The sequence below is a fragment of the Pseudonaja textilis genome, chromosome 2, assembly GCF_049901715.1.
Source record: "Pseudonaja textilis isolate UNSWEBS1 chromosome 2, rPseTex1.2, whole genome shotgun sequence".
Taxonomy (NCBI): domain Eukaryota; kingdom Metazoa; phylum Chordata; class Lepidosauria; order Squamata; family Elapidae; genus Pseudonaja; species Pseudonaja textilis.
In genome coordinates this window covers 139,269,726-139,284,035 of record NC_141991.1, presented here as the reverse complement: position 1 = coordinate 139,284,035, position 14,310 = coordinate 139,269,726, and the positions used below count along the sequence as shown (strand labels likewise).

Sequence of the window (14,310 nt, the reverse complement as noted above, 5' to 3'; positions counted from 1 at the left end):
TTCAGCAACAGAGTAGTCAATGCCTGGAATGCACTACCTGACTCTGTGCTTACATCCTCTAACCCCCACTCCTTTAACCTCAAACTAACCACTATTGACCTCACCCCATTCCTAAGAGGTCTGTAAGGGGCGTGCATAAGTGCACCATTGTGCCTCCCATCCCTATTTGCACCTATTTCCTGTATTCTTACTCATGTTTATAGTTATATCTATTATTTTGTAAGCGATTGACAAATCAAATAAATAAAATCAAATAAATAAATAAATATTAGCCTTCTTAGTGATATACCCAATAATAAATACAGGTAGTCCTCAACTTACAACTTTTAGTCATTTACTGTTCAAAGTTACAGTGCCACTGGGGGCGAAAAGTGACTTATGGCCATTTTTTATACTTAAGATCATTGCAGTGTCCCCATGGTCATGTGATCATTTTTGGTGACTTCTTGACAAGCAAAGTCAATGGGGAAGCCAGATTTACTCAAGCAACCGTGTTACTAACTTAAAAACTGCAGTGATTCACTTAATAAGGGTGGCAAGAAAGGCTGTGAAATGAGGCAAAACTCATTTAACAACTGTCTCATTTAGCAACATAAATTTTGGGCCCAGCTGCAGTCTTAAGACAAGGACTACCTGTATTCAGCTAGGCCCCAAATCTGACTTCATTTAGAAACCAATCGAAGCCATGCTTATTTCCCTGAGTATTTGTGTAATAATAACTACAGTGCTGCAGCACCAAACTGCCTCTAAGATTGCCTGCTTTTGGTTCTTTCTTAATCATTTTTAATTTTTGTATTTGTGATTTTTTTAAAAAGCATTATTGCTTTACTATAATGATTTTGATACCATTTTTCCTCCCTCGTGTCTTAAATCTCCTTCAGTGGTCCACGGAAAGGAAGAGCAATATAAAAATAAAATGCATCCGTATATTTAAGCATGTTTTCATTTTTCTGTTTTGGAAGGAAAGGCCTGACTATTCAGAGTTAGGGGGAGTAGCAGAACACCAGATACCCTGCTGTTTCACAGTTTCAAATACCCATCAATTCCCTTCTTGCCTCCCCTGTTTTTAAAAGCACTTTACATTTCTTTTCTAAGACCGGAAAGCAGAGTCCCAGTTTCCAAATGTCTATACTACAGCCTTCTTTTCTGTTGAGCACAGCACACTTCCCAAGAGAATAGCAGAAGTTGCCAAGTTCTTCTGAGAGACCGCCGTGCTATTTATTGATTTGATTTTTTAAAAAATCTTCCCTTTATTATTTTTTTAAATAACTCCAAGTGACGAACATGCATAAATACTGTTTCCTCCTCCCATTTGCCTCAAAGTAACAACCCTGTGAGGTGAGGTGGGCTGAGTGTGTGTGACTGGCCCAAGGTCATCAGGCTGGCTTTCATGCCTAAAGTGGAACTAGAATTAGGTCAGCATCTTATCCATTACACCAAACCCCTCCCTCCTTCCCTCCCTCCCCTCCTCCTCCCTCCCTCTCCTCTCCCTCCATCCCTTCCTTCTTTCCCTTCCCTCTTCCTTCCTCCCTTCCTTCACTCTCTCCCCTCTCTTCCTCCTTCCCCTCCCTCCCTCCTTCCCTTCCTTCCCTCTTCCTCCCTCCCTTCCTTCACTCTCTCTCCCCTCTTCCTCCCTCTCTCCTTCCCTTCCTTCCTTCCCTTTTTCTGATTAACAGATCTTGTGAGCTGCCATCTTGCGATGATGCTCATGAACACTCGTAATATTTCCAAATATATCCCCCAGCCCTAAAAGCACTGGTGGGTTGACTAACAGATCTGGCCTGGCCAGAAAAGTTAATTTCTCCGTCAGTCAAATTTGTAGTTAAAAGTAAACAGAGAACCATAGAATGACAAGGCTAATTCCAAGCTTGGAATAAAATACTTCTCTCCAGAAGCTTAATCACAGAGGCAACTCTAACAGGAATGCTAATGTAATTAACACCAGATCTGGGCTTAGTTTCTACATATTTTAAAAACATCTTTAGGTCCAGTTTTATTAATAAGAGAAGACCAAACATTTGATAAATTGCTTGTGACCTAGTATCCTTGGTTCTTAGAGAAATGGAGAAATGGAATATTAGAATATAATAATAATCCCAATCCTAGGCCAATCCAAAGTTCGCAAGTCAAGAGCTGGGAACCTTGGGACTTAGGTTTTACCTCTCCAGGGAAATGTTGTAATATTTATTTATTTATTCAAATGCGATTGATCTCATAGTTTGAGGCAACATGGTAATATGGCTATTATCTCCCTCCCATGGCTATTACATCTTCCCAAACATTTGGTGATCTGTGGGTCAGATAGCCTCTTTCTATATTATGAAAAGAAAGCTTATGAAATCGTTTGGTTAGTGGAGTTTTACCTGAGTACCTAAAACAGCCACCGTCTTTTCTGTGACGTCTGTCTATTGATTCAGCCCAAGCCCAATAAATTCCAGCTTTCCAAACTATAAGCTGTTTTTGGCCCAACACTGTGAAGAAACTGATGAAACATAATGCTCATAGTTTATAGTAAGGATGGAGAATCTCAAGCTTTTCAGGTGCTGGTGAGCCTTCTATGCTAGCTGGGAATTATAGCCAGCAATGTCTAAAGGGCTGCAAATTCTTCACCTCTAATTTAAAAATTTAGAAAAGTAGACATTCAGTTGTTGAAGTAGTACTAAAATGTGTCTTTTCCATCCCCATCTCAAAAGTAATGTCTGCTCTGTACTATATTAAAATGACACTCACGATGTCCAAGTAGCACTGGCTTGCATCTATGGTATTCAGCAATTCATAAACATGGTCCTACAAGGGGGAAATAAACATTAATGAGCATATTCAATTAATGACTAATTTATCACCTCATATTATTTAGCATTATCTCCATTATTTTATTACACAGTCAACTCTGGACAGGATTCACATGGAATACATTATTATACCACTGATCCAAAATCAGGCAAACCAGGAATATCAACTGAGTATAAAACAGGTTTCTGTTGGGCTTGTTAGCTTGCACAGGCTACTCATTCACAGAATATACATCTTCTTACGATGCCTGCACCTCAGTAGTGGGATTCAAATTCTTTTACTACCAGTTCTGTGGGCACGGCTTGGTGGGCATGACAGGGGAAGGATAGGGTAAAACCTCTAGTCAGAGATGGTATTTACTGGTTCTACGAACTACTCAAAATCTCTGCTACCAGTTCTCCAGAACTGGTCAGAACCTGCTGAATACAACCTCTGCTGCACCTCCATCCATTAATAGGACATGGCTCTTGCTCACATCCATAGTGTGAGACTTGTGACATCTGCACGTTCTTCTAAGGTGAGGCAGAAGCTGTTGACAGAGATTGGAAAACAAATGGGGCACTGTATATCATTTCTCCTGGAAGTCTGCTGCTGAAATTTCCAGGAGGCTAAGAAGGAGACATGATGGATTGAAGCAAAGGGAAAATCTGTTAAAAGAGCCTTCTATTTTGCAGGAATAGATTAAAAAAAACATTTAGTTAGAATTCTGCACTAGATAATTGGTCTGGTGTTCTGAGTGGTACTAATTGTTTTCATTTCCTGAAAAATTAGGGGATTGGATATTTCAATCTCAATTTGCATCTCTTTCTCAGGTTATGTGCCTGAAGTTATAATATTTTTCTATTATAACACTTTTGTAATCACAGCTTGGGATTCCTTCTTAGGCTCTGACTAGAAACAAGTCATTTATAATAAACCACTATGATCTTATAGTTTGCATGGATTTTTTTTTTTTAACTTTGAAAATTCCCTTTTAAGTTGCTGTTCCTAATTGGAATAGCTCTGCTCATCTTTATCAACATTAAATATTGAAATTCAGAGCCCAAATTAAAAGGGAATTTTAGATTTTTACCACTTAAAAAAATGCCGGCACATTGTGCAACAAGGTCACATAGTGCAATAAGATTAGGACTAGGTTAGGGACTTCTGTCCTCACTGTGAGTTGTGTTGTGGGGGGTGGGGTGCACAAAGGGAGGATCAGCCAATCTCATTGTACACATGTTGTACTTTGACAATAAAGGTAATAATACTCTTATTTTTAAAAATAAAACTGATTTTATTTATCTCCCAAGAAAGAGGAGAAAGAATGACTGGTATTTCTAATCACCTAATCAAAACTATACAGCTAAAAGACAGCACGGTAGACATTATTTCATTTTCTCTATTTTTAATCTTTTAAATGTCAGGAAAGCGGTATGGGAGCCTTATCTCTCTTATACCTCACAAACTAGACGGCGGACAGTAGAAGAGATATCCTATGGGAGAAAGGCACAGTAGTAACTACAAGCAGCTATGTCAAAACAGGATCAGAGTAGGGTATATCCAATCTATTATGCTTTTGAAAATGGAGATTCAAAACTTCCAGCCTTTGGGATGATAATATGAATTGTTATACAATAAATTAAGTAAATTATGGTTATCTTGTAAAACATGAATGAATAAAAGTATAGTCAAATGATTGATTAATAATGATATTACGGTATTTAGTTTTTGATTGATAATATGAGATTATATGTAATGCAATTGTAATTGAGGACTACGAAATGGAAGCACAAAACAATTTGTAAACCAACCGGCGCACTGTATGTACACCTATGGAAGACAGCTTGATGTTTTTATGTTTCTTTTGTTTATGTTTGTTTTTAAAAACCAATAAAATCTTTTTTTAAAAAACCTTCCAGCCTTGAATGGTAGAGGCTCAGCCTTGCTACTATATCCTTATTTATCTTTAAAAGCTACATGAATCATGTCTAATTTTACTCTGATAAATCTTTGCTTTCTGGCCATAGACAGAAAATCTAAACTTGCAAACATTACTACTTTTTCATTTCCATTATCATTTTCTATGCTATAGGAACATTCGGGCTTTTTATTTTGATGGGGAGAGGAGAGGAAATTTTGTACTTTTGTAGCTTTAAAGCATGGGAAAGTTTTGTCTCTGTTTATTTACATGTCAATTGTACAATTGTACATATGCCTCATAACAAACCAAATGAACATAATAATAAGCTGGGCTATGACCTGTAGTCTGAACTTAATCACATGCAGCATTTTGTGCTAGCAGTAAAGACAATGTCAGCCAGTTTGAGTATACTTTGGCCAGCATGCTGAAAGCACAACTAAAGCCCAATTTTACTCCAAGCATATTCAGAACTAACTGCAAGTTAGTATATATTATATATTAAATGATATAATGATAATATATTATCATTATATATATTATTTTGATCCACAATAAGCAGACTTCTATGGGAAAACTAATAAAATATGACTTCATTCAAGGCTGGATAGGGTAATAGCAAGAAGCCAGAAATTTGTGATTAATATTTTGACATTTTCTAACAAGTAAACAATGTGGCCATGTTATAGGCCTGTTTTGCAGGTCATTGTAACTGATTTAATTTGGACCATACACATTAAGCTCAAGTTTATAAAATTCTGCCATCTCCTGCATGAAAGCAGAGGACTTGATTCTCTCTCCTTGTTCCCATCATTCATTAATATGGGGGGCACCTTCAACTAACATGAATGGCAGTATTTCTGCTATAAGAGCTGTGATGGTGCAGTGGTTAGAATGCAGTATTGGAGGCTAATTCTGCCAACTGCCAGGAATTCGATTCTCACCAGCTCAAGGTGGACTCAGCCTTCCAACCTTATGAAGTTGGTAAATGAGGATCCAGATTTTTGGCAGCAATATGCTGACTCTGCAAACCGCTTAGAGAGGGCTCTAAAGCATTATTAAGTAGCATATAAGTCTAAGTGCTCTTGCTATTTGCTACAACAGAATCCATGTCATACTACTTGAAGGCAATCCCCATAAACTCAAAAAATATTATCAATACAATCCAAGATTAATTTTGTGAGAAGTCAGTGCAATGGACTTATTTCCAAAGAAAGGAGAGTATTGCAGCACATTAAAACAAAATAGTGTCCACTCATGTTCCAAATACAATTTACCTACTAATCGGAAAGATAGTTTAAGACTCATTAGGATTCCTAAAATAGGATGGACACCATTGATACATGCCGTTATGTCTTTAAGTGCAACACAAGAGTGAGAAAAACTGCTTACTGTGTTTTCTGTTTCTCCATAAACTTGTTTACATAAAACAAAGGTTCTCTCCTAATTAAAACAGAGCAAATGTAAAAGGCTCAACTTCACACAACATGTGTCAAACTCTGGCTTAATACTCACCCGGAATTCCATTACATCCACAAAGGTCTGATAATAGGCAGTGAGTGTCCGAAAAATATCTGCTTTCTCTCTGTGTACCGGACCCAAGTGTTGCTGTAAGTGGGGGGAAAAGCAGGCATAAGGGGATAGGTAAGCCTTAATATAACTCCATTTTTTGCCACTTAAGGCAGTACTCCCCAAGCTTTCTTGCTTGGTGAATCAGTGACGGTGGGTGGTGGGGGAAGAAAGAGAATAATTCTGTGCAAGTGACAGATATAAGTAAAAGCATGCACAGCTCCATTTGTGCAAATGGGGTGTGCCCATCACTCATACAAATGGAAGGGCACATGTGCGCACACTCTAACCCAGGGGCCGCCAACCTTTTTGACCTCAGGGACCACCAAACTCATAATTTTAAACCCCGTGGACCAAAAACCTGGGAAAATCCCCCAAAAAGTCTGCAGGAAAATTCCCCACCCAGTTTTCCTACGGATTGATCATTCTTTATTTGGGATCGCAGGATACCGGCTTCAGCTCTGTTCTCGGTGGTGGTGGGGGGAGAGAGAGAGACTTTTGGTTTCATGCAAGGAAAGCAGCAGAAGCAGCAGAAGTCTTTCTTTCTCTCCCCCAAACTCTGCCAGAAATGAGTCTTTCTCACATTGGCGCAGCCTCTTAGAGCAGGATGCCTTGCAGGGTCCCAAAGACTCATTTCTGGCGGAGTTTGGAGGAGACAAAGAAAGACTTTTGCTGCTTTCTTTGCAGGCAACCGAAAGCAGAAGAAAGAGGCTCTGTGGAGCGAGTGGGGCAAGTTCCCTCCCCCTCTGCCCTTCCCCCCTCCCCTCACTACCTCGAGTTGTTCGCAATGCAAGCGATGCAAGCCTTGTGTTCCCACAGGCCATGTGGGCAGTGCAGCCTTCCACACAACCTGGATTAATTGCTCTGGGGAGTACTTTAGGGGTGACATTTCTCTGTGGCCCACCAAAATTTTCTCGTGGACCACCAGTGGTCCCTGGCCCACTGGTTGGCGACCACTGCTCTAACCCGCCACTTTCATGGCCCAGTTCCAAATGGGCTGTGGCCCGGTCGTGGACTGAGGCCCGTAGCTTGGAGACCCCTGCTTAATGCAAAGAGCAATCATAATAGATAAAGAACTCCTTGCTCTTCCAGAATCTTATTCTTTCGTACTAGGGTATTTCAAAATTAACATATTTTTACACTTGCTTTTGAAATAATAACACAAAAAAATTCTTTGAAGTTAAGTTTAAGTTTGATTAGAGCTAGGCAATACTGGATTATTGAATATGATTTAGAAATATATTACAAGAAAACAAAACAGCTCATATTGGTTTCCCCTTTTCACTTCTGTAAGACCAACTTTGGCAGTAAAAACTTGGTTACTAAAACAGAGTTAGGAAGGTAGCAGTTTTCTGCAGAAAGAAATTGCTCTGACTGAAACTAGAATAGCAGTTCCAGGGAAGCCGCCAAAGTGCTTTTTTTCAAAAGGCAACTGGACTTTGTTTTTCGTTGAAGATGTTTCGCTTCCATCCAAAAAGCTTCTTCAGCTCTGACGCTTCTTGGATGAGGAGCGAAACGTCTTCAAGGGAAAAACAAAATCCAGCTGCCTTTTGAAAAAGCACTTTGGGGACCACCGTGACTGAGAATCTCCAAGGAAGTGTCTCTCTTTTCCAAGAGGATAACTTGTTCAACTCTCTACCCTGCTTTTAACTCAGGGTCCCACCGTGCTGCTCCGTGTGTCCAAATTGGGAAACTTTTTGTTGATATATTTGATAGAGGACTCCATTGCCTTCTCCGTAAGGAAAGGAAGCTTGGTCTGGGAATCCGTGCATGTCTGTAAAGATAACAAAGCCAAGTCAAAACTGCATTTTGTTTATGTGCATAATTATTAGGGTTTTCATAATCTCACACTCACTGCAGCATGCAGCTATCTCTTTCTTCCCTTAAAAATGAAAATGAGAAATGGCAGAACACACACACACACACAAAAACCCCACATGGGAATGAACATTGTCATTTGCCAGAAAAAGCAATAGATAAACAGATTTTCAGGGGACTGATCTGTCTTTGCTGTCAGGACATTCTTCCTTCTCTCCAGCTGTGTTCATTTGAATGGTTCTTTATTCATTTTCAATGGTTAATTGAGCAAGGTGGAGGGAACCAGAAAAAAAAAAAAAGCCAGCTCTGTATTTTTTTTGTTCCCTTAGTTCCTATTTTGAGGTTGTGATGGTTTGATGGAAATGGAACAAGCTGCCTCAATGTAATTGGTCAATTATTACCAAGTGCAGGCAAATGAGTCCCTTTTAAAGGTATTAGCTTAATAGAAGATCATGAATCAATCCATTAAAATGACAACCTCCAAACTGGTATGCTAAATGCAGCCTTTCTCAAGCTGTGGCCCCTCCATATGTGTTGTTCAAACCAACAACAAAAACATATGTGTCACAGGGGACACTATTACACACTCCTCAAAAGCATTAGGAATGCTTCAGAAATAGCACAATAAGCTTAACTTCCCTCCAGGTAAGGGGATCAATGGAGATTGAAAACATCTATCAGTTGTTTTATTTACAATCATAGCATCAGTTGAGCAGTAGCCTACAAGCAAATGAAACTAGAGTTAGATCCTTAGTAGTTTCCTAGCATCCTAACATTCTCTCTGCCTCTCCATCTCCATATGACAATATATTAAACCACAGCAGATGTAGAAGGGGAATCAGAGTTGGGAGGGGTGGAGTTAAGTGAGTCATGAGCCTAGAGCCACTATTTTCCCACAAACAGTCCAAGTCCAACCCCTCTTGAATGCCATTGACCCTTATTTATCTGGCACCAATTTAGTGCCATATGTTAGTTAACAAGATTTGTGTGTACAGGGTTGAGCAATAAATCTTCTCAACCAGGACACAAGTGTGATCCTGATCCTTCTAGCACAAAAGTGCATAATTTCTCTTATCTCAAAGTCAGCACCAGATTTTGCATGGCCAATTCAATGGAATGGGATAAAGGAATATTAAATGGAAAAAAAATGATGCCTTAAAGCAAGGGTCTTCAAACTTGGCATGTTTAAGACTTGTGGACTTCAACTCCCAGAATTCTTGAGCTAACATGACTGGAGGAGGAATTCTGGGAGTTGAAGTCCACAAGTCCTGCCAATTATTATTTATTATTGTTTATTATGAACTATCAAATCTATTTTCAAATGTAGCAGAAATATGTTTATTATTCTATTTACACATTTTTTTATTTCTATATAATTGTATGTTTGTGCTTTTTTAATTTTTTGTAAATAAAGTTTATTTCATTTTTTTTTAAAAAAGAGAAGTCCATAAGTCTTAAAGCTGTCAAGTTTGAAGACCCCTGCCTTAAAGTGAGGCTTAAGCATCCAGTTGGCCCCTAAATCACCAGTAAAGTTTAAAAAAAAACCCTAAAAGAGAATCAAAAGAAGCCCTACCCACCCTGAAGGCTACAAAAGGACACTAGTGAAATGATGCATGAGCCCTAAGTTATACTTTGAGCAACACTGACCACAATCAGATAGCAAACTATAGATAGAAACAAGAACCAGTAGCATATATAGCTCCCAAAAATTCTTAACTGTATTAAGAATTGCATATTGCCCCTTAGTACAATGGGAGATAATTGCTATGGCACAAGGAAAGATTATGATCACTATCAAAATATGGTCTGTAGCCAGCAATGGGAATGGGCAGGATCTAATTTGCATAAGATGTCACCGCCTCCCCCAACAGTTTCAAACAGGAAGAGGAAGCAACTACTTCTACTGGCTTCTTGTCTGTTGATCTGAATTACTCTGAAGCTGCTGTTTCTTTCCTTCCTCTTAAAGCCTTCTTCAATCACTATTAATTATAGCAGCTAAGAATAAGGTATAGTACTTAGCAGTTGAAGGGATGGTGTTTCCAAAGGCATATTAGCTTAAATCCTCATTTGGTCCAAATATCCATAGTCAACTTGTGGTCAGTTTCCTTTTCTCGAGAAGCTTTACAACTTCCAAAATGTGGATGATATCATATTTGGGGAGGGGAGGGGGAGAGAAGGCTGCCCTAAATTTAGCTCACAGGACTTTTGTTAAGATGGAAAATCTCCTGTCAAGCTTTTAGGCTGTTCTGAAGAAATTTGGGACATGCGTGAAACATTTGAAAGTCGTAGCACTCTGTCCTCTGCTTTTAAAATATCATCTTAATTCTGTCACTGAGCATTATAGAAATCATAAGCGAGAAACAGTCCCTGCTTGGATAGAGGGAACATTAGGCCACAATAGAATGTAGCCATTAAAGACAGCTTAGAAAAAGCAGCATGCTAAAACCACAAACTAGGTTCACACATTGCATTAAGCCATAATTTGTGTAAACCACAATTGGCTGGATTATCCATGTTTTATGTTAAAAAGAAACATAAGCACTAACAAAACACTAAACCAGGGTGTGGAGCTATGGCCCTTTTATGACTTGCGACCTTGAGTCATGCTGGCTCAAATTATGTGAGTTGAAGCCCATAAATCATAAAGGGGCCACAGATCTCCACCTCCGCACTAAACCAAAACAAACCATTTTATCAATGTGATGTTTTAACCAACATCGTCTGAGCTACTAGAAAGGGAGGAAGAAAATGTCTGCAAAAGGATTACGTGCAACAGATTAACCAATGATTTACAGCATTGATCCAACAGTCTAAGTTTGTGCTACACACAACACAATGAACCATAAACTAATCATTGGATTCTCAAAGCACACCAGATCACATTTAGCGTAATATATTGTGAGCACACCAAATCACATTAATGAATTATTTAAATAATGAATTACTTTAATCATGAACTACTTAAATAATGAAAATGATATTCTTCCTGGTTTAGAAGAAGGGTTAGGATAGGATACAGGAAGGAAAGCAAGTCTGAAGCTGGAGAAAATTACCATAAAGCTGCAGATTGACAAGGGGGAGGAAATCAAACTGTTTTCTTCTAAAGCATCACCTAAGAATCACTCAATTAAAAACAAAAAGTGTACCCAGGCCTTTATCGAGACTTCCATATACGTGCTATGTAAGAACCATTCATCTCTTAATCTTTCTTTCAGCTAGTGTTTCTGGGTGGTAGTTGTAGGCTGCCTTATTTTTTTCTCTATCCACCAGTTTCATCAAACCAAGTTTAACAGATCTTCTCTATAGCTACTTGGGCCTCCCACCTTTGCTGTAAGCCAGAAAGAAAACAAAATAGAGAAAGGCTCCAGTCAGATAGATACACCCACACTTTATAAGATCCCAGACACTACTACATTCTTTCCTTAGGATCAACTGGAAATCTCTTTGACCGAAGAACAGAATGACCTGCCCCACGGGCACATCAGCACCTACCTTCTTGATGTTATATATGCGGATGAGCACCCCCTTGCCCCTGTCATTAAGAATTGTCAGCTTCTCAGCAAATTTGTGCTCGTACACGGAGGACAGGGACATCTTCCCAAGGAATCGGCAGCGCCCCTTGGGGCTTCAGACTTGATGAGGGGAGAAATTCAAAAGCAGGCCACACCTAGCACACAACTCTTGTGGCACAACTTGCTCTTCGGGCTTTCAGCTTATCATGCAGACTTCACCGCAATGCTTCCTCTTCTGGCAGTGGAGAATGCAGCTTCCCCTATAAGGCTGGGACTTCCTGTAACCAGGCTGCTCAATGAGCAGAGCACTTCTGACTGAGGCAAAGGCACATTGTTAACCTTTCCTGCAGTTAAGCAGCTTCTTTCACTTCTGCCTAGCTTGTTACTTAGTACTGCTCTGTTCCTATAATATGACATAATGAACCACAGTCTAGTCAGTCGCATTTGAGCCTTGTGAACCCACCGTGGTGTACAGGGGATATCACCGTGAACATCCATCCCTGACGTCCATGGGTTAAATGAATAAACACTCAACTTACAACAGTTCATTTAGTGACCATTCAAAGTCACAACAGCACTAAAAAAAAGTGACCTATGACCATTTTTCACACTTATGGCCGTTGCACATTAAAGCATCCCCATGATTTACATTTGGATACTTGACAACTAGTTCATATTACCGTTGGTTGCCGTGTCCCCCAAGGTCATGGGATCCCCTTTTGCGACCTTCTGACAAGCAAAGTTGATGGGGAAGCCAGATTCACTTAACAACGGTGTTATTGATTTAACAACTGCAGTGATTCAGGTAACAAAGGTGGCAAGAAAAGTCATAGAATGGGGGCAAAACTCACTTAACAAATTTCTCACTTAGCAACATAAATTCTGGGCTCAGTTGTGGTTGTAAGTTGAGGACTTCCTGTATTTAGGTACCAGGACTATGTCATGGGAATGCAATCACTAGGTCCATGACTTTTTTGTGCCTTCAAGTTAACATGGACAACTAGCGACTATCTGATCCAGCCCCTGAAGTTTCTTGCCAATGTTTTTCAGAAGTGGTTTGCTAATGCCTCCTTTCTAGGGCTGAGTGGCTGGCCCAAGTTCACCCAGCTGGCTTTGTGCCTAAATGGGACTAAAAACCACGGCTTCCTGGTTTGTAGCCTTGCACCTTAATCGCTATAGTATAGCAAATTGGTTCTCTAATAACTAAACACCTACTACTAAATTGTATAAGAGAGCCAAGTTTGCCAAGAAAATTGTCGGACTAGTCCAGGTAGCTAGCAGTGATCAACATTGTCTTGAAGGCATCAGAATCAACAATTGACTCATAGGCACAACCAGCTCGAACCATTTCTAAAGGTTATGAAACCAAGTATAGAGTTACAAAAGAAAACAGAGAGGTTCCCCCATTTCAACCTTTCTCCTTCAAGGTTAGATGGAAGCTGCAAACCAGGAATCCAAATTGCTATAATAGGTTTTTTCCACTGGCTTGAACAAGAGGGTTGTCAAAAGGCTTTCTCAGGCTCCTTTTGATTTCACAAGAGGTTTCAAAGAAGAGCACGTGTGTCCTTATGTTATGCCAATTGTACTAATGAACAGATAAGTTCATGGCTCTGACAACATTACTCTAAACAGATGTACTCTCTTTACTATCTCTGCCCCTGCTTTACCCAGAACCATTAATCAGCAATACAAATAGAAAGAGTTGAGGTGGGATGTCTGCCAATCTTAGCTTGGAAGTTATTCTTGCTGTACACGTCAAACAAGGTATCCTGCTTTTCTTCAAACTGGGATCCTTTTCCCAACTATGAGTCTCTTCCCAGTGCATTAAAAAAAAACCTTGTTCCTCACAGCCAGAGTTTTGAATCTCTTAGCTTGATTTATAGTACTAACTCTGGGCAAACACTGAGTCAAAATGAACATGAAATTTTGAGGGAAGAGCAAATCATGAAACAAGCTAGTGGTTGTGTTTGCAAAACAACCCAATCTATAGTTAGTTGATCCATGGATTACCTAATTAAATTGCCTGGGTTTGCTCAATCTTGAACCATCAACTAGATTACTGGGTCACAAATTAGTCAACCACATTGTTAGGTATTTAGCATTTAGTGAGAAAGGAACTATTTAAAACTATTAACAACTATGATATCTATCACTATTATTCTGTAGTTGAGAAACTTCTTCACATGATTTTTGAAGTATCCACAATGCTTTTTAAAGATAGATAAGGGTGAATGCAATTTTAGACCCCCACCTTTTGTAATACAATGGTTTCCCTGGACACAATGATGTCAGAAAGTTCTTCAAGAAAGTTTCCCATCATGTTTCCCATCATTGGTTCACTCTACATTTCAACTGCTATTAGGGCAAACCGGTTTCATTTGAATTTAGGCAATTGTTTAGCGGTAACTCTTTGCCCTGATAAAGACAAAGGCAATTAGAGCAAATGAGCAGAGAGAGAAAGCCAGGTGTTTCCATTAATGGCCAGCTACTGTATAAAATAGGCCTGTCCTTGAAGAGCATTCAGAAGCTTCAAGTCGTGTGATACACAGGTTAGTGATTTGGCACACAAGGCTGCTGCTTTGGGGGTGGTATTTGGTTACTTGAGGGACTACTTTCTTCCAGTTGCTTTTACCTGTTTAATCTGGTCTTGCAGGACAGGCATGCTATGGATCCTGCCAGCCAAATTTCTTTGGCTGGTGGGGCCAGATAGTATGTTTT

The 14,310-nt window shown here is 39.5% G+C and overlaps 1 protein-coding gene across 2 annotated transcripts in view; it reads right to left on the bottom strand.

Moving 5' to 3' along the window:
* Window positions 1-11,914, bottom strand: part of NCKAP1L (NCK associated protein 1 like) — a 109,614-nt gene extending 97,700 nt beyond the window's left edge. For both annotated transcript variants that reach the window (XM_087925491.1, XM_087925490.1), the window contains exons 1-4: window positions 11,573-11,914; window positions 7,926-8,036; window positions 6,209-6,301; window positions 2,731-2,787 (exon numbers count right to left, since the gene is read on the bottom strand). In XM_087925491.1, the coding sequence (XP_087781617.1) occupies window positions 2,731-2,787; window positions 6,209-6,301; window positions 7,926-8,036; window positions 11,573-11,674 (363 nt within the window). In that variant the 5' untranslated portion in view covers window positions 11,675-11,914. The remainder of the gene's footprint in view (window positions 1-2,730; window positions 2,788-6,208; window positions 6,302-7,925; window positions 8,037-11,572) is intronic.
* Between the last annotated feature and the right edge of the window lie 2,396 nt (window positions 11,915-14,310).